The sequence below is a fragment of the Chlorocebus sabaeus genome, chromosome 22, assembly GCF_047675955.1.
Source record: "Chlorocebus sabaeus isolate Y175 chromosome 22, mChlSab1.0.hap1, whole genome shotgun sequence".
Taxonomy (NCBI): Eukaryota; Metazoa; Chordata; class Mammalia; order Primates; family Cercopithecidae; genus Chlorocebus; species Chlorocebus sabaeus.
In genome coordinates, this window is record NC_132925.1 from 50,110,328 (window position 1) to 50,129,994 (window position 19,667).

The window sequence follows — 19,667 nt, forward strand, 5'->3', positions numbered from 1 at the left end:
GGGTCCACAAGCTGTGTGATGCTGGGCAAGGTAATAAGCCTTCCTGAACCTGAGTTTCCCCATCTGTAAAATGGGACTAATAACCACACATACTCCAAAACATGAGGAGGATTCAATGAGCCACCCAGCAGCACTGAGAACGCTACCCCGCACTCACGGGCTACTGTGCTTTCGCCGCCATTATCACTATTTGTTGAATGGACTAATGGCAGCCTAGTTTTGAACCCCTGGATTGGTGAAAATTACAAAAAAGGAAACTGCAACCTAGAGAGGCAAAGTGATGTGAACTCAGATCCTGAGCCTTTCAGGCCGGGGCTCTCCCTCCATTACCCTCCAACTCCTCCTTGCTGGACTAGACACGAGAGCAGGGCCTTGGCAGGATGAGGTCCATCTGCTGCCCGTGGGCCCAGCCCCCACGTCAGCCACAAACCTGGTCTGTGGCCAGGGCTGGAAGCCATGGCCAGCGAGCAGTCAGCCTCTCAACCATGGGGCTTGAGGAAGTCCACAGAGCCTGACTGTGTTTGTCTTGGCTTCTCTGGCCTGGCCCAGGCTCTGCTATTGTTCTGGGAATCACGCCCACCCCTGGGAGGCCTAGAGCCACCCCATGAAGGAGGTTGTTGCTAAGGATGACATGGGAGGACCCTGGGAAGGTCAAGTCTTTGCTCGGCCACAGCTGCAGCCTGGTACCCTCTCTTCTGGCTTTGACACTACTCTCCTGTGTTCTGCATTATGGCTCAAAAGTTGCTCACTGTCCCTGGTGGACATCAGCCTCCTCCATCAGACTGGGTGCTCCCCAAGGGTCTGGGTCAAACATACCTCAGGGCCTTTGCACAGGCTGTCCCTTCTACCTGGAGATTTTCCCCTCCATATACTCACCTAGCTCAGCCCTTCACAAGGATGTGAAGCATCCTTGCCTAGAGTCCCCTCGTGCTGTTTCTACAAAGCACCTGGCACATGGTAGAGGCTCAAAAAATACTAGTGCATAAGTAAGTGATGATGTCTCCAGCACTGCTGAGGACCAGTGCTCACAGAAACTTCCTCACTTCTGTGTGGGGAAAGTGAGGCAGAGTGAAGAAGGGCATGGTGGCGTGCGCCTGTGGTCCCAGCTACTCAAGAGGCTGAGGTGGGAGGCTGGTTTGAGGATGGCTTGAGCCCAGAAAGTGAGCTGAGATCAAGCCACTGCATTTCAGCCTGGGCAACAGAGCCAGACTCCGCCTCAAATGAAAAAAAAAAAAAAAAGAAGGAAATTAGCATTTACAGAACCGTCTGTGCCAAGCATTGTGCCAGGTGTTTAACACACCTCATTTTAACCCTTACTATCACCTATTTTATAGAGGAGGAAACTGAGGCTCAGAGAGGAGGAAGTGACCTTGGATAAGTCACTTGACCTCCCTAAGCCTGAGTTTTCTCATTGTTTAAAGAAAGGAATAAAATGGTATGTTTGTAAGATGGAGAACCAGGGTAGCACAGTGAGGGTGCTCTCCAAGGAGGTGCAGGAAATACCCATGTCCCCTGCTCCTACCTGTTCTGGGCAGGACTGTGCTCACTGGTGTGCAGGGGCAGGTGTCCAAGGCCTGGACTGCTTCCTTTCCACCCCGGGCTTCAGGATGGTAGGGTGGTTCTGCCCCAAGAAACAAGCAGAGGGCACTGTGTGTGTTGGAGGAGGGTGCACGGGACCATCATTCTACCTCTTGCAACCCTGGAGTCCCAGGTCTTGCAAGGGTAAGTGACTGGAGTAATTACTTGGATCTCTACAAATCTGTGATTTCGCCTCTTTGGGGGCTCTTTATCCAGGGAGAGCACATTCCTCAACCCTCAATTCCACTCTGTGGCTGGGGCAGCTAAGGTCACTACCCACAGCTCCACCTGGAATGCTACCTTAAGACACTCCTTTGACTTTTGGGGTTTTTTTGATCTGAAAGAGATGTTCCTTTTTTTGGGATGTGAGTCACTGGGGAAAGCGTTGAGAGGCCACCATCTAAAGGCAGATGAGCAAATGCCTTTGTTCTTGATAGCTTAGGGCCCAGGGTTCAGGCTCATACCTGTGATCGCAACAGACCCACCCCTGCACCAGCCTTTGGCATCAGCACAGCCATGACAACAGCCAGTGTCTAGGTTATTAGGCAACAGTTCGGCTCTAGTTAGTAACAGGTAATGTTTCAGTTATTGGTTAACATTTTCACTATTGCTAAAATATCAGTTATACCTAAACCTTTAAAATTACAAGCTATTGCTAATCTATCAGTTATACCTAAAACCTTAAAATTACAAGCTAATATTTTACATTTGTTAATCACTAACATCCTAGTCAGTATGTGACATATTAATCAGCAGCAAACACTCCAGTTATGAATAATACTTTGGTTAACAGCTAACATCTTGGCCATGAGTGGATGATTTAATAATCAGCTAACACTTTCCTGAACAACTAACATTGGAGGTGCCGGCTGAAATGTTAGTTATAAGATAACTCCGTTAATCTGATTTAGCAGCTAAAATCTAAGCCAGTGCCTCAGAATCCATAGAGTGCATTTGGATTATCTGGGGGTAATGTGACAACACAGTCTGAGTTTGTAGGTTTGGGGCAGGCCCACGAAGTTCCCCGCAATGCTAATGGGAATGCTTGTGGCCCCCTCTGCAAAGCGAGGGTCCATGCTGTGGCTACTGGCTCTTAACACGGTTGCTGGCTAACCTCCTGTTACCAGCTAACCTATTTATTAGAAGTCCAACACTAGTTATCTGCTACCATCTGCACTGACTGCCAATACCTTGAGATGAGAAAGCTGTGGTGGGTGGGGCTAAGCTTGTGTAGGCTCCAGAGAGCTTGACTCTCCAGTATTCAGGAATTCTGTGAGCTAGTCTTTAAACTGTCAGCAGCTTGAAAGCAGATATGGTGGGAGCACTGACACCATGAAACGGACAAACACTACACACCTGGGTTTTACTTTTTTCCAGAGGGCTGGCTTATCAGCACACCACCACCGGCCACCTCCCTCCTGGGGCGTGGCTAATTGCAGGCAGGAAGTGGGGGAGAGGGCCAGCCTGGCACAGCTCTCCAGGAGTCAGGGGAGGGACAGAAGTCCAACTTACCTTACCAGTGGACCTGACGCCCTTCCAGATGCAGAAGAAACACACTAGCCAGACCAGAAGAAGGCAGAGAGCGAGGTCCCATTTCAGAGAGCCTGGGTGGTCGATTCCAGGGGACAAGCTCAGCACGTTGCGCCTTGAAGCAAACACAGAGCCAGAAGTCAGTAAGGGACCTGGCCCGGGAGTACAGAGAGCCAAGGCCCAGACATTAACAGGCTGGGGGTCAAATCCCACCTGAGGCGCTGCATTTACATAAGTCACCTCACCTTTCCAAACCCAGGAATCCCCATTTGTCTTGAGACAGAGTTGTTGCAAAGAAAAAAGGATGGACTCAGACTCCAGATTCAGGCAAAACCAGGTTCAACTCAGTCTGACCTCAGGCAAGTTAAGGAACCCCTGAGCCTCAGTTTCCTCATCTGTGAAACGGGCACTGATTTTCTGCTGGGACTTCAACAGAACCTTCTTCAGTGCGCCAAATACTAGGTTCAGTTCTCAGCTCTACTGTTCGTTCCATCACTGACAGAAGGAAGTCAGCCAACTTTCCCAGACCTCCGGCTCCTCATCTATAAAATGTTGCCCTCCCCCAACATTGTCCCTTATTATTTTATTCATCCCTGTGTAACTTGGATCTCTCACTAAAATGTAAGTCACACAAGATCCTAAATTCAGGGTCTGGGATGCAGCTAGCACTTGATAAACCTTTGCAGATATAACTGTGGTGTTCAGATGCCCAGGGAAGCTTCAGGCACACGGCCAGCACCTAAGCAGTGCTGGTTTCCTCCCCTGCCCTGCCAGGGTTTTGAGGGTCTCAGAGAGAGGCAGGTAAACAGTTTTAAGGATAACTGGCATGGGACAGCCACCAACCCTGCCCATGATGACACGGCAGAGCATGGGTCTTTGGAGTCCAGACCTAAGCTTCCCGTCAATCCGAGCTGATTCCTGCTGTCCTGCTAAACAGGCACACCAGCACCTACTCACAGACATTCTTGTGGACGACAGCACCTGAAAGCAGGCCAGGGCGGTGCAGGGTACTGACAGCCCAGGCCATGAAACTTGATGCCAAAAGTGGCATCCATGGTCCCAGAGCTCTGGCTGCTGCAACAGTGATCGAGGACAGCCACGCTGAGCACAGGGACATCGGCCCTGCCCACTGGGCCTCCCAGGTTGCCCGTCCAGCACAGGCCACAGGAGACAGGGTCTCCATGCTCCAGGGTGTTTGCGAACCCCTGGAAGAAGCTGAGTTTCCTTCTAATGGGAGTCAGCTCCCTGCCTGAAGGTCACACTCCCATGCAGGAGGGGCAGGGAGTGAAGTGTGACTCTTTGCCTCAGTTTCCCCTTTTGTAAAATGGGAATAACAGCTCCCGCCCAGGATGCTCTTGGGAAAGCTTTCTGGAACATCCCAAGCTTTTAGCCAGTCCGTGGGATTACCCCCACGGTCAGGGCTTGGTTCTCAGAACACACACTGGGCTAGACCCTTTATCATTTTTTTTTTTCTAGAGAAGCTTCAGCATAAGGACTTTGAATAAATCCAATATTCCCTTCTCAACTGGCATTCAAGCAAGGCCTTTCTTTAGTTCACTGCTGTGTTCCCAGCACCTAGAACAGCACCTGGCCCATTTGAGGAGCTCAATAAAGACGTGTTGAGTGAATAAGTGAATGAACGGACTCAACTGGGAGGACAGCAAGTTCACATGTCACTGTAGGACCAATCCGTGAAATACTCCCACTAACAGCCATAAGAAGGGACAGCTTTTCTTTGCCCTTTTCTTGCTGGTCACAGTGACATCAGTGGGCTCCCCCTGGCACCTGATAATGTCATCCTGATAATGCTGATAGACTAAATAAAAGCCACCAGCAACCAACTGCTTTCCAAGGCCTTTTCAGTTTATCTCATCTGATCCAAGGAGTAGAGGCCATTCACCCCATTTTACAGATGGGGAAAATCAAGGCTTGGAGGGTCCACTTGCCCATGGTCACAGAGCCAGCAGGTAACACAGAGCTGCTACCCCAAGCCCACTCCTGTCTGACTCCAAAACCAGTGCTCTCTCTACTCCACTACACTGTTGATGTGATTTTAAGAGAAAACAGAGCCTAAATTTAAAAAACAATCTCTTCAGTCCTCTGCTATATGCTGGGATCACCTGGCACCTTGGGGCAGGGGGCATCTCTATAGGGCAGGCTGGCAGCCAACTGCATCCCAGCTGGGGCCCTGCCAAGCATGTGGATCTGGCGCCTGCCATGGCTTTAAGACAAAAAGCCTTTCCTCATTCTGCAGGGCTCAGCACCTTCAATGAAAGCCAGGGCAGGCTGGGCAGTGGCCCAAGACTTCCTTGTGAATGGGCAGCACCAGGAGAGGAGGAAGAGCACCTTTCCACCGTCTCCCAGGCCCTCCAGGTGCACTCGCCTTGGTCTCAAAGGAAGCCTCCCTGAGGTTCTGGAAGACTCACTGCAGAGCCCCTGTCTGGCTTCCGCTGTCCTGTCCCACGCTGGGGAAATGTCTGTCTTGCCCACCAGACCCTGAACATCCCAAGGACAAGGGCTTTATATGCTGATGAGATGTCCAGCCACAAGACAGCCTTTCCTTTGATTCTTTAGGGCAAGCTGGCTGAGAAGCTTAACACCCTGGAGCCCTGACTGTGACCATACCCTGCCTGTGGCCAGCTGACCCAACAGCATCTGCCTCTCTCCCACCACCATGCTGGGCAAACCAGTGGTGCCCGGTACCGATGGGAGGCTGCGGCACTGGCTTGTTCGGGGCAGCTGACCAGTTATGCAGTCTACAACAGAGAAAATGAGTCCTCCGCCTGCTTCTCCATTGCTGGTGGTAGTCCCTTTGGAGGATCTCATGGTGGCATCCAGGGATGTTTGCTTTGACCAGGCAATTCCATTCCCAGGATTATCTCCTATAGTTACACCTGCACGGGTGGCCAGAGACACAGTACCCACCCCAAGCAGTGCTGTCTGTAGAGTGAAAAGTTGGAAAGGACTCAAATGTCCATTAAGAAGAGCTTGTAAACTGCGAAGCAGGCACACACTGGAACACAATGCTCGGTGTAAAACAATGGGAAAGTTCTGTGTCCTACTAAGGAGCTAGGTCCTGGAGACAAAATGCAGGAAGAGAAGCAAGGTGAAGAACAGCGCATGAGACATGCTCCCTGCTGTGTAAAGAGGGAGGGAGACAGAGACACATTTGTACTTGAATACACACATACTATTTTTGGCAGGACACACAAGAAGCTGGTGGCAGTTGCCGCCTGTGTGGGGGAGGGGGATGCACTTTGCAATGTATTTTTGCACTACTTCAATGTTTTTAAAGTGCACATATCACCTTTATAAAAGTTATTTTAAATTCTTGAAAAGCTTTATAACGGGCCATGTGAACGTACCAGGACTGAAACCAATGTATCTCATCAATCAGGATTTGTCACAACACAGCCTGACACAGGCTCAGGGCCAGAGCAACTGACATTCTTTCCAAAGATATCTCGGGCAGCCATGCCGGCTGAATCTCGGGCGGGCCCCTCCACAGTCCCTTCCATGTTTGACTTCCAGAGTCTTCCCAGCCAGAAAGCAGTTGGTCAGGATCCAGCCAATCCCTACCCAGTGGTGAGGGCGTGCTCAATAAACTGTAGGGTGCCATGCTGGGGGAACGCCATGGTGCACTGCCACTCACCTGTGCCTCCTAAGCACCCCAGGAGGAAGCTGCACAGGCTCCCCACAGTGTTAACACAGCTCTCCCAGCACACTGTCTCTGCCCTTGTCCAGGCCCCTGACACCCCCAGGATGATTTCCGGCAGCCTCTTCATCCTCCCTCCACTCCTGCCCCCACAAGTCAGAGGGAATCTATTAATACCTATGGCAGGCCACATCCCTCCTCTGCTCCACATCCTCCCGAGGCTCCCACTCCGTAGCCAACCCAGCTCGCCTGACCTTGCCATTCCGACTCAGACACTTTTAAGAATGAGTGGGTGCCCATTAGTAATCACACAGGTCAACGGGTGTAAAGGGGAAGTGTTCTGGGCAGGCTGGAGGTGCGAGCACTCAAGCCCTACCCTCATCCCCCAAACTGCACCATCACTTCCTCCTCCTTCAGCCACCCTAGCTGCTGTCTGGGACATTCCCTGAACAGGTTGAACGCGATCCTGCCTTAAGGCCTTGGACCTAACTGCTTCCCTCGGTCACTTGTTCCAAAGCTCCCTCGTCCCTTTCCTTTAGATCTCTGTTCAAAGGCAACATCCCCAGGGCAGCTGTTCCTGGCCACCCTCTGTAAAAAATATCCCTGGTCACTCTTCTTCCCCTACCCAGGGCCTGTTTCTGATCACTTATTGCTTTTATACTATAATTTTATATGTGCTATCTATTTAATGTCTGTCTGTCCCATTAAAATGTCAGTCCCAAGAAGGCAGGGTCTATGTCTGTTTGATCACTGAACAGTGCTTGGCATGTAATAGGTGCTCAGCAGACATTAGTTGAATAAATTAATTATACCCATTTGGTTGATGGGGAAACTGAGGCTCAGACAGGTTCAGGAATGCACCTGAAATCACTCAGATAGAAATCAACCCTGGATCTAGTTCCTTTTTTCTGATGCCACCCTGGGGACCAGCCACCTCATGTGCTGGGCCTGGTGCTGGTCTTGGCAAGGGCCCCAGCATCCCCAGCTTCCTCATGTCTCTCATGCAGAGGGAGGAGACTCCGAGGTAAGCTGCATTCTTGTCCAAGAATAGTAATGATTCACTCCAGGGTGGGATCCAAAAAAGAATTGCCTGGACGTCTGTTTTGAGTCGGCCGCCCTGCTGCCGTCCAGCCGGCACTCAGAGATGTAAATACGTCCTCCTAGCGGGCCAAATCGTTTCCTTTTGACTGCAGGCCAGCCATTTATTGGCCATGGTTCTCCCCTGGAGACTGGCAGAGGCAACAATTATAAAAGGGCCCATCCGCCCAGAGCATGGGGCCGTGTAGCCTTTCTCCACCGCCTCCTCCTTCCGACAGCTGCAGGGGAAGATTGGCTGAGCAGGCCTTGTTTGCAAATATGACTCATGTCTTTGATTCTAATAAAGTCTAATGATACGTGCCGAGCTCCCAGGGGGCTCTGGAGGAGCCTAGGAGGAAGGCACGGCTCCAGCCTGATGGAGGGCATCTGGCCAGGTCTGGCCCTGCCCGTCCTCCAGGGCAACCTTGGGACAGAGGTGACCCCAGACAGCAAGGAGCAGCAGGGGGACAAAAGCTCTGCTTCCCCATCCCAGAGCAACTCGGCGCTCAATTATAAAGCCAGCGTGAAATGACTGTCTCTGGGGCCCCAGTGGCTTCTCATGAGGATCTGGGACAGTGCAGCTCACTGGCTCCTGCTGAGAATGATGACTTAGCACTGCACACAGGGTGGGCACAGGGGTCCAGGCTGAGAGAAGACCCCACAAGTAACCTGGGAGTGGGGAGACACACACATGGCACAATATGACCTGTGACCATGGACTTGGACTCCCAGGCCTGGCCTGGGCTCTGGGCTGGTGGCTGGTGGGGACACAGACAAAAGGTTAGCTGGAGGCAGGATGCAGTGCTGAATGCCAGGGCTGGAAGTTTTGCTCCTTCTAGCTGCGCGTGTGACCTCGGGCAGGGCACTGCCCATCTTGCATCGTCAGTGTCCCATGGCCCCCCGCAAAGCGCATCCCTGGTCTTAGCTCCATAACGCTCAAGCCAGGCTGTGAGTCATTGGGACCATGCTACTTCTGTTTACAGAGAAGAGAAGAGGGCGTGGAGAGGTGAGGTCACCGCCTTAAGGTCATGCAGCTGGGATGTGTGGGAGCCAGAGTTGGGCTGTGTCTCCCCTGACAAGGAAAGGAGAATGTCACCCATTGCTGCTCTGCTTTCTCCTCTGTGAAAACAGAGGGAGGAGGGGCTGGGCGGGAGGGTCAATAGGGACCTTCCCTGCCCAGAAGCCAGGAGATGGCTCCGCTCCCCTGGTGCCTCGTACCCCTGACTTCCAGAGACTCCTGAGCACCTGCCAGCAGCACCTGCTGAAGGAAAGGACGGGCCAGGGACCTATGCATCTGACGCATGTAAGAGAAGTGAAAGGAAGCAATGGCTGGGGCTGGGCTTTAGCTTGAGGGCCACCAAGACCAACCTTCGAGGGTGTCCTCACTGCTCTGCTGCTCAACTGGCTCCCAGACAGCAACGCACAAAAAACTCCAAGATTCACTCGAGAGAAACCTCAGAGCCAGACGCTGCAGGGTTGGTGGCTATCTTCAGGGGGATTCAGAGAAGTTTCACCCCAAAGGGAACCCAGACCTGCTGAAGGCTGAGGCCTCTGAGGCCCCATATACATCCAGCCTCTCTTTCCCACCAGTGTGTTCCCTAAGGAATCACAAAAATCACATTCAATTCAGTCACACCACCTCCCTTCTCATATACCTTCCACAGTTTCTCCTCCAAGAGAACGAAGTTCAAATGTACCCGCCTAACATCCAAGGCTTTGACCCTTCTCCCTGGCCCTACCTGTCCCTCACCTGTGCATCCTATGCTCTAGCCGAACCATCCCAAATACTCATGTGCTTTCAGCATGCTGACTCTGCATGGGCTGTTCCTCCTACCTAAACTGTCTTGTCACTCTCCTTTTCTGCCTAGTGAGCTTCTACTCATCCTTCAAAGCCCAGCTCACATGCTCCTCCATCTGCAGACGGGGAAGTGAGCCAGAGAGAGGTAGTGATTTGCTGCTCCACACAGGTGAATGCAGACATGGAACTAACGAGGAGATTCAGCACCCAGTGGGCACTTGCTGTGTTGAAATAGTCTCAGTCCTTTCTGTCAGGGTGAGATCATAGCATGGGAAAAGCCATGAGAGGGTTCTGAGCTGCAAAACAACAGGTTGGATTCAGAATTGGTTATGGAGGTGCAAGGATAAGGCACAGAGAGATCCAAGAGGCCAGTGCTGGTGTCCAGGAGAGTGATGGGGGTCCCATGGGGTGACCGTGCATTGGGACAGTGCTCACATTCTAGGTATACTCTGAAGGGGGAGCCAAGAGGATGTGTGACTTGGATGTGGGATTTGAGGCAGGAAGAAGAGTTTTGGATGATGCCTAGATATTTCCCCTACTTAGAAAGCCTCTGCAGAGTCTGAATGAAAGGACAGGGGCAAGTTCCTAGTACTGTGCTCACGGAGTCACCTATTCCCCACTGGTTCTCCTGCCTTTCCACCATTGCATGCCAAGAAAGGAGAAGGCTCTTGAAGGCAGGAGGCCGGGTCTTTCCTGCCCATGGCACCTGGCTCAGGGCTGGAACTGAGCTGTCCCCTGGTGTAGCTCTCTGGCCTTGGCCTGTGCTGTGAAGGCAGGTCACAGGAGGCAGCGTTGGTCTTGCCTAAGCCTGCTTTCCAGGCTCTTGCTCCATGGCCCTCAATCTTCCCCAGGGTTCTAGAAAGAAGGCAAGTTATTTGCGAATGTTCAGGTGGTCTCACAAAGCTCTGCTGGAATCTGGGGCTCGGGGTGCAGGGGTAGGAGAGGTGTGAGAGCCGGAGCAGGAGATGAGTACCAAGCTGGCAGCCAGGGCTCTTTGGACAGAGCAAATCCATCTGGATCACGCAGAAGCTTGGGAAGGTGGCTGCAGAACCAGATACTCTCCAAAGATAAATACTGTCTCAGTATCTTCCAGGCCAGAAAATGGAGCTGGGGTGCTCAGAATGGAGATTCTGTAAGGTAAGGGTCCCAGAATACCCCCGAGGGCCCAGTCCCTCTGGAAGGTGTGAGTGAGAACTGGCCACCCTGAGGACCTCACATTGCTCCCACATGTTCCTTCTCTAAGGCCCCTGGGTCCCAGACAACAGTGAGACAAGCAGAGTCCAGAAGAAGATGGCCCCTTTACAATAGGGGGTGATTATTTAAGTTCATAACACTTAAAGAAACTGCGCTGAGGGTAGTTTTATGCACTATGAGGGCACTCGATAAATAATAAGGGATTCTGGCCAGGCACGGTGGCTCACGCCTGTAATCCCGGCACTTTGGGAGGCTGAGGCAGGCGGATCATGAGGTCAAGAGATTGAGACCATCCTGGCCAACATGGTGAAACCCCATCTCTACTAAAAATACAAAAATTAGCCAGACATGGTGGCGCATTCCTGTAATCCCAGCTACTTGGGAGGCTGAGGCAGGAGAATCACTTGAACCAGGGAGTCGAAGTTTGCAGTGAGCCGAGGTCACGCCACTGCACTCCAGCCTGGCAACAGAGCGAGACTCTATCTCAAAAACAAAATAATAGTAATAATAATAATAATGGATTCTCAGGGCTGGTCACCCAGGATCTCATGCAGTCAGGGTCATCCTACAACCTTGGGAGGGCAGCACTGCCATCTCCCCAGGCGCAGGTGAGGATACCACGGCTCAGAGAGTGGGACACACCTGCCTAAGCTAGAAGTGGCAGAGTGAGGGTTCGAACACAGGCAGGCCAGTCAATGTCTGAGGCAAGGAGGTACCAGCAAACGCCCTAGTAACTGGCTGAGCGCCAGTGTCCAGGAGTAGGGCAGGCCCGGTTTTCAGGCTACGCCAAGAACGCAGAGAAAGGACAAGGCTGTGCCTTGGACCCCATTCAAGTGAGAAAAAGGAAGTGCCAGCCTTTCTTTGTCTGTGAACTCAGTTCCCCAGGGGGCGGGGAACTGAGGGGCAATGATTGTGCTTCCAATGTCCCTTTTGTTTGTAAGTGGAAAATATACAAACAAGAGGAACCCACAGTGACAGCAGGCCTAAGGACCTGCCCTGAGCATACACTGAAGGCCTGGAGCAGCAACAGTGACACAGACCGCCCAAGTAAGGGTTCCACACCAGTGAGGGCAACCGACCCCTTCTTTGCCAAGGATGTCCCAGCCCCAACCCCAAAGCATGGCTGGGGCCAGTCAGCAGGCCGCTTCCTCTTCTCTGGCCCATTCCTGGGCCAGCTCCTAAGAGATGGGTAGACACCTTGAAAATGGCAAAACTACACACAAAAGACAGGGACTGTCATTTCGTGATGATTCAGAACCACCATCTTCCTTAACAGCACCCCTGCCCTGACTCACAGCCTTCACGCAAGGCCTCATCTCACTTAGTTCCAGGGTCAAGGGGCCGTACTTGAGTGCTAAGCTCCAAGGCTGGCTTATGAAGAAGAGGGAAATGAGGCACTAGCCTATTTTTGATCAGCCTCTAAGCACTATGTTAGAAGACTTTCTCCACACATCAGCTCACTCGAGAGTTCCCCAAAATCAGGACTCCACATCCTGCCTTTCTAATGTTTGTCCTCTGTATCCTCCCTGTAGTTACTGACTACCGTTCTTCACTCCTCTCATGAAGAGACAGAATTTATTTCCTCCACCTCTTGAATCTGGGTTTGTCTTGTGGCTTTCTTTGGCCAAGGGGACGTGAACAAAAATGATACAGACAGAGGCTTGAAAAGCACTTGGGTTTCGGGGATTGACCGTTTCTTGTTCCTAGAGTGCTTGCTTAGTGGCTGGTGACAAGCCCAGACTAGCCTGCTGGGTGATGAAACCGCACGGACCAGTTGCCCCTCCCACCCCAGCCACCAGCCAGCCAAACCCCAGAAAAGCTACCCGGAGGACCTACAGTTGCCTGCAGACACATGAAGGAGCCCAAGACTGGAAGAACTGCCCAGCCAAGCTCAGCCCAAACTGACAACAAGCAGAACAATCAAGAGCTAAATAAATGGTTGTTGTTTAAAGCCACCAAGTTTGGGGATGGTTGTTACGTAGCAAAAGCTAACTGATGCATCTTTTTCACTCTACCTACTTACTCACTTTTCACTTAACTACTTCAGCTTCATATATGCATTTTTCTCTGTGCAATAACAGGGAATATATTTTTTCTAAAATACATTAAGAAAACTGTGTCATTTTTAGACAATATAAGTATGCATACCCGCCTCACAGGGATCCCATCAGGGTAGTTATGATTCATTCTTTTTATCTGACAGGTAAAGAAACTGAGGCTCAGAAAGGAGGAGTGACTTGCCTCAGGTCAAACAGCCAGTAAGTGGCAGAACTGGGATTCCATGTCTGTCTATGGCCAAAAGCATAAAATTCTCTCCAGATCTGCACCCTCCTTCCAATCCCCTAAAGACAGTGGCTCCTGCATCCCAGGGGAGGAGATAAGGAAGTGGGCCATCCTCTCTGCCCCACCCATGTCCTCCTCCTTGCTTCAATGAGGTGGCCTTACTCCCAGAACTCGATGACAGGGGAGGTGAAGTTGGTGGAGCTGATGGTGATCCAGACACTCTTGTTCTTGCGCATGGTGTCCTCCATGCAATGAGGTGTGTTCCAGCTGTGGTTGCAGTGTGCCCATGGCAGCTCCTTCTGGAAGGACTGGAACAGGTAGTATGTGGCCCAGGCCAGGATGACGATGTAGTAGACATTCAGGAGGGACACAATTACAATGGAGGCATAGCCGATACCTGCAGGTTGGGCAAATGAGATGAGTAAACATCACAAGGGAGGCCAGACCCACCATGGCCACATACTCAACTGGAAGGCCATGGTATCCCCAGGCCCCAGGCCACAAGAGGCCCTTCAACAGTGACCACCAAATATTTATAGGGTGAATGGATGGCTGGGGGAATGGAAAGGTGAAACAACAGATGGTTAGATAAATGGGATGGATGGCAGGGGGTGGGGGGATAAAACAATGAATGGATGGCTAGATGGATAGACAAACAGATGGATGGATGAAAAGATAGATAATAAAGAGGATGGTTGATTGGATGGCTGGATGTTTGGATGGATGGATGGATGGATGGATGGATGGATGGATGGATGGATGGATGGCTGAATGGATGAGACAAATAGATGGATGAATGAACAGAAGAATAGTTGAATGATTGAATGAATGGCCAGATGAATGGATAAATAGCTACATTGATGAGTGTTGGATTGATGGATAGATACTCATTTGTTGCATAGATAATCAGTTTGTTAGATGGATGTATGGATAGTGGTTGGTTAGAAGGTTGAGTAGATGAATGGAAGGATGAATAGACGGGTAGATGAATGGAAAATGGATGGATAGGCTAATTACTGAGTGGTTTAATGGAAGAAAGGCTTAAGGATAAATGGATTTATGTGGATGACCGAATAAAGAGACTCACATATGTTCTCATCTCTGCCAATTAAATCATAACAGGGATTATTTTGCGTGCATACTAAGTACTAAACATGGGACTAATAAAGCCACCATTCATTTGATGCTGACTGTGTACAAAGCACTTCTACGTGGCTATGTCATTTTGTCTTCATAGCAACCCTGTGAAGTAAGCATACAACTATATTTCTATTTCACAGATGAGAAAATTGAACTACAAAGTGACCTTCTCAAAGCCACAAAACCATCAAGGGGAGTTAATGGGACCTGAACCCAGACAGAAAGCCTCCTGAACCTCAATGCTTATCTGCTGCACTCTACTGCCAAGCAGCTACAGGCTTCTCTTTTTTTCTTGTTTAGATTTGGGGGTACAGGTGCAGGTTTGTGACAGGAGTATATTGTATGAAACTGAGGTTTGCACATCCATCGATTCCCATCACCCAAATAGTGAACATAGTATGCAATAGGTAGTTTCTCAGCCCTTGCTCCCCACCCCTTTTGGAGTCCCCAGTGTATATTGCTCTCTTCTTTATGTCCCTGTATACCCAAGGTTGAGTTTCCACTTATAAGCAAGAATACATGGTATTTGATTTTCTGTTTCTGCATCAGTTCACTTAGGATAACAACCTTCACCTGTATCCATGTTGCTGCAAAGGCCATATTGCTATTCTTTATGGCTGCATAGTCTTCCATGGTATATATGCACCACATTTTCTTTATCCAGTCCACCACTGATGGGCACCTAGGCTGATTCTACGTCTTTGCTACTGTGAACAGAGCAGCTGCAGGCTTCTCTATGCAACAACCTAGGGAAGTGTGCATGCTGGGTCTGACTGAGTAGCTACTGCATGCTAGGCACTTGCCACATCTCCTTTCCCCGTACTCCTAGGCAGCAGCATCTGCATCACACTGGTACTGTACTGGCTGCTATCTTCTGTCAGGCACAGAGCTAAGTGATGTGCATGAGGATCCAATGGACCTGGCAGACAATAAGTGCTCAATAAAAATGTGTGGAACTGATGAGCACCAGGCCCCAAGTGGCCTCTGTCCCATACTCACCAGAGAACAAGGGGCAGATCTTTTCCCAGCAGGTGATGCCCCCTTCAGAGGTATACTGGCCTATGATGATCTCCAAGAAAAACACAGGCAGGCCGCTCCCAAACAGGAAAATAAAATATGGTATGAGAAACGCACCTACAGAGAGCAGAATGGGCAAGGGTGAGACTGTGTCCATGGCAGTGCTGACGCAGAAGGCGCCCAAGCCCTCCCAGCGAATGGAACCAGAGAGAATGCATGAGGGGCATGAGGCTCAAGGCCAAACTCTTGGGAAATGCTCCAGGCCCTGCCCACCTGGCCAGCTGGTTTCACCTTTCCAGTGTGCCCTCCCTCTCACCATCAAATCTATCAGGGACTTCAAGCCTCGGAGCCTTCATGTCAGCTACGCCTACTGCCTGCCTGTCTCCTCCACATCTGTCCCTCTGAACAAGGACTGCTTGGCCTCTAAGACCCACTCAAATGTCGCCTCTTTGTTGGGGCCTTCACCTACCCTCCCCAGGCCTGCCCAGGGCAGGAGGTAGAGAAGCACCAGCTAGGAAGGGTGCGGTGGTAAGGGGCAGAGGGTAGGCATCTCCGGAGGGGGTGGGACCAAGGGGAAGAATCGAGGGGGCAAAGCATCGGGGCAGGGGATCCTACCTGGTGTCCACTAATGGCTTCAGCGGGTCCATAAACCCTTTGAAACTGTGGGCAACTTGGGTCTAGTGTATGTGCTTTGTTCTGGGGAGCGTCTAGGACACTCATCAGAGTCCCAAAGGGGCCTGAGACCTACAAAAGGTTAAGAAACCAGGCTCTAAGGGAGAATTCCCCAAAAGGTGGTTCTACTAATGCGGGCAGCACAAGGCATGCCCATCTCCGCTGACACACAAGCCTTTGACAGCAAGCAGTCACCAGCAGTGAGCAGTTCCTCCCTAGCCAGTTCTCTTCAAGCCCGTCATGGCACCAGCAAGAAAGCATCAGTAGGTGCTGCCTGACCTCAACACAACCCCGTCACAGAAGACCTGTCAGAGGGTTCCTGCTCAGAGCCTTCAGCAGGCAAAAACACAACAACAAAAGCAAACCAAAATCCAAAAACCCAAACCAACCAACTCATTAACCCAACCAAGCGCAGTCATCACATTTAAAAAATATCTTCACTGTACTTTTTATTCCTGGATACCTTTGGAGCATGACAAATGGTACCAGTTTTCCATTTACAGCAGGAAGCACAGTTTGCTTTCTGGAGTACATTTGGTAAAGTTAGAAAAGCAAACATGAATGTTAAAGGAAAGATAAAGAAACAGTCAGAGGCAAGTAGACATGGGGGACAGATAAGGAGGTGTGTGAATGTCTGGGGCTTGGGAGACACGAGCCTGGCCTTGTCCTGCCTCTTTGGAGAATGGCAAACTGGAGGATCAGAGAGGGTGAAGGACCTGCTCAAGGTAACACAGAAAGGCCCTGCAGAACAGCACCCTGATTCTCAGTCGGGCTTATCCCCTGTCTCTAAGGATGGGGTTGGCAGGGGCATGGCAGGCTGACCTCATGGAGGTCAAGGGAGGGGGCAGGGAAAGCAGGGCACAGAAAGGCCACCCACACTCCGGTCCCAGCCTCCAGCTCCAAGGCCGCTTTGTTCTGGAAGGGCTTCCCTGTGGCCCGGCCCAAGCTCACCTCCACCATTCTTGTAGCAGAGGTACGGGAAGCGCCAGACGTTGCCCAAGCCCACGAAGCCGCCAGCCACAGAGAGCACAAAGTCGATTTTGCTGGACCACTTCTCCCTCTGCGGAGGTTTTCCCTCAGCCTCATCCTCAGGCCGCGTGCCTGGGCTCTTCCCCGGTGAGGGCTTCAGGATGTCCTTGTGGAAATCTTTCAGACACTGCAGCTTCTCCTTGGTGGCCATCTCCTTGCTTTCTATGGGGGACAAAACAGAAGCATCTTGCAGCTGATGAGGGACCGCCTGTGTGTCTCAGACACAATCTCTGCTTCCTCCTCCACCAGCCGGCTCCCACCTGCCCAGGCCTGTAACAAGGGGCCTGGCATCCCTGTCTGTCCAATGCTCTGACAGCAACATCGGGAGTCATTCAGACCCCTTCATGGACCAGGGACCTCAAGATTCAGGCTATGGACACTTGCAACCCACAAAATCGGCAGGTTCCATTCCCTGGGCACCTGCTGAAGAGAAGCACCAGGGGCCCCCATGTTTGTCATCTGAGTGTCATACTTCAGCCTGCACCCCGGCCCTAGCATCGTCTTTCACAAAACACAACACACCCAGGCAGTTCTAGGCATCTGCCAAATAACATCCTGCAAGCAGTTTCTAGAAATTAACAGATACTATTTTCTAAATTTGGATTTGTATTAAAAAAATGGAGGCTCCTATTTCACAAATGTCTTAACACAGTGTCCAGCCCACAGAGATGACCATTTATAACTGTAAGCTAAAAAAACGGATAGACGGAAATGAACGAGGAATGGGGTTTCAGGTTGGAATGGAAACAATATTTGAGAATGGGTTGCCATCCAAGTATTGAGAATGGATGTTTATGAAATAGATTTGCAATTTATTAACCAGTCACATCTCTAGCAGAAAAAAATAAGGGATTTGTACTGGTGAGGATTATGCAAGAGTGCTTGTTAATCCCCACTTGTCCACCCTTCTCCAACTGTCCTCTGGCTTGCTCTGATTCCAGGGGCTGACCCTGTAGATCCTACAAGCCAGGTTCCCTTGCCCTCTGGCTCCCTGTTGGGTTTGGCTAATGGGAGGCCCCAGAGAAGGCCAAATCTCTAAGCCCCCCGAGCTGTTCATGGTTACCCTCAGCCCACTTGTGCTTGGCCCCCAGTCTAGAGGGAGGTCTGCCACCAGCCAGGCCAGAGCCTCTTCTTTCTAAGGTCCCCAAGTGCTCACTCACCCTGGCAGCTCAGCCCCGAGGGCCAGAGTCACATCCAGGGTGGCCGTCTGTGCAGAAGGTGGACACCCCTGGCTCTCTGAGAACTGACAAGGGTTACCAAGAGCATCCTGAGTCCTAGTCCACAGCATGAGCAAACAGCTCAAGGCTGGGTCCCCTGCCTTCAAGAGCTGACCCACAAAATAACAATGTAACAGAGTGACACAGGAAATGGATGAGCTGCGAAAACCAGAGCTACTGGGCCTACGCGCCCCTCTCTGAGCCTCAGTTTTCCCATCTGCAGAATAAAAAAGGATGACAGCAGAAGTGGCTGACTCAGAGCCAAGCAGTCCAGGACACAACTTGTTTGTCTTCATGATCAAACTGGTGGCCAACACTGAAATAATCAGATTTCAGAGAAAAGTCAAGAATTCTAAGTTCTCTTGAAAAATTGGAAGGTTGGACCACAGCGAGCTCATACTCCTCATGGTGATCGCTGACTGGAGCAGATGTGACCACCTTGTCACATGGCCACATCCTGGCCAGCTCACCACCTGGCTCAGGACACACTCGCCTGGCTAGCTCAAGTGGGCATCCGAGTTTGCCTTCTCATCAGAGACCCAAACACCACCTGAAAGTATCCTGTTCAATTCCTTGCTTCCCTGTCGTCTATCTCCTCAACTACAATAGAGGCTCCTGGGGAAAAGGACTGCACCTGCCTTGCTCACAACTGTGTCCCAGAGCCAGACGCCATGCCTGGCACACAGTAGGGTGTCAGGCAAGAGCTGCTGGGTAGGTGGATCCCAGAGCGGCATCCACAGGCAGCTGGTGACAACTGCAAACCCTGTCTTTGCCAATCCTGTGACCAGGCGCGTCACTTGGCCTCAGAGCCTTGCGGGCAGGGTGAGGCAGTGGCTGCCTAAGGGCTTGGGGTGTGGAGAGGGGATGTGCTGGCTTGGCCCCAGATGCTGGGCCCACGGGGGCTGTGCTCGAGGAACAGAGGCACAAAAGCACAACAAAACCCCCGTTTCCCCCACACCTCCTTCCTCTCCCTGGCTTGGGGTGGGGGACCCCAATTGTTTCACTATCTGGCGGCCAACAGACCAAGAAAGGCTTCCTGAAGCCTCCGGGCAGCTCATGGAGCCCTTCCTCTGTCTGCCAGAGCATCCGCGCTGCCTTTCTCTGCCCTGCTCCCTCGGGGCCGGGCGCGGGATTCGACAGGCCAATGGCTACTGTAAAAATAGTCCTACCGGCCAGCATTGTTCCAGCATTGACTTGCACAGCCCCTCGATGGTTATCAGGGCAGCCCATTGTGGGCTGGCTCGGTGGGCGCATAATTGGAGGATGTGAGACTCAACTCCCTCCAAGTGAAGGTGTTTCTCAGGAAATGACCCTGGAGCCTCCTCACCCAGAAGCTCATGACTTCATTGGCAGCTGGGATGGGCCAAGTCCATCCCCGCGAGGAGCTGGGGTCTGCTTCACTGTGGCTACCCTGAGAGTCTTGGCTCTGCCCTCTGGGCACACAGACCCACTTGCCACACTAACACTCAGAGAACCC

General features: G+C 51.4%; 1 protein-coding gene across 2 annotated transcripts in view; it reads right to left on the minus strand.

Annotated features, from left to right (window-relative positions):
* The window catches only part of SLC6A6 (solute carrier family 6 member 6), an 86,988-nt gene that overhangs the window by 27,954 nt on the left and 39,367 nt on the right, over nucleotides 1–19,667 (minus strand). For both annotated transcript variants that reach the window (XM_007985324.3, XM_007985322.3), the window contains 4 exons: nucleotides 16,896–17,135; nucleotides 15,255–15,389; nucleotides 13,278–13,512; nucleotides 3,091–3,223 (listed from right to left, as the gene is read on the minus strand). In XM_007985324.3, coding sequence (XP_007983515.1) covers nucleotides 3,091–3,223; nucleotides 13,278–13,512; nucleotides 15,255–15,389; nucleotides 16,896–17,124 — 732 coding nt within the window. In that variant the 5' untranslated portion in view covers nucleotides 17,125–17,135. The remainder of the gene's footprint in view (nucleotides 1–3,090; nucleotides 3,224–13,277; nucleotides 13,513–15,254; nucleotides 15,390–16,895; nucleotides 17,136–19,667) is intronic.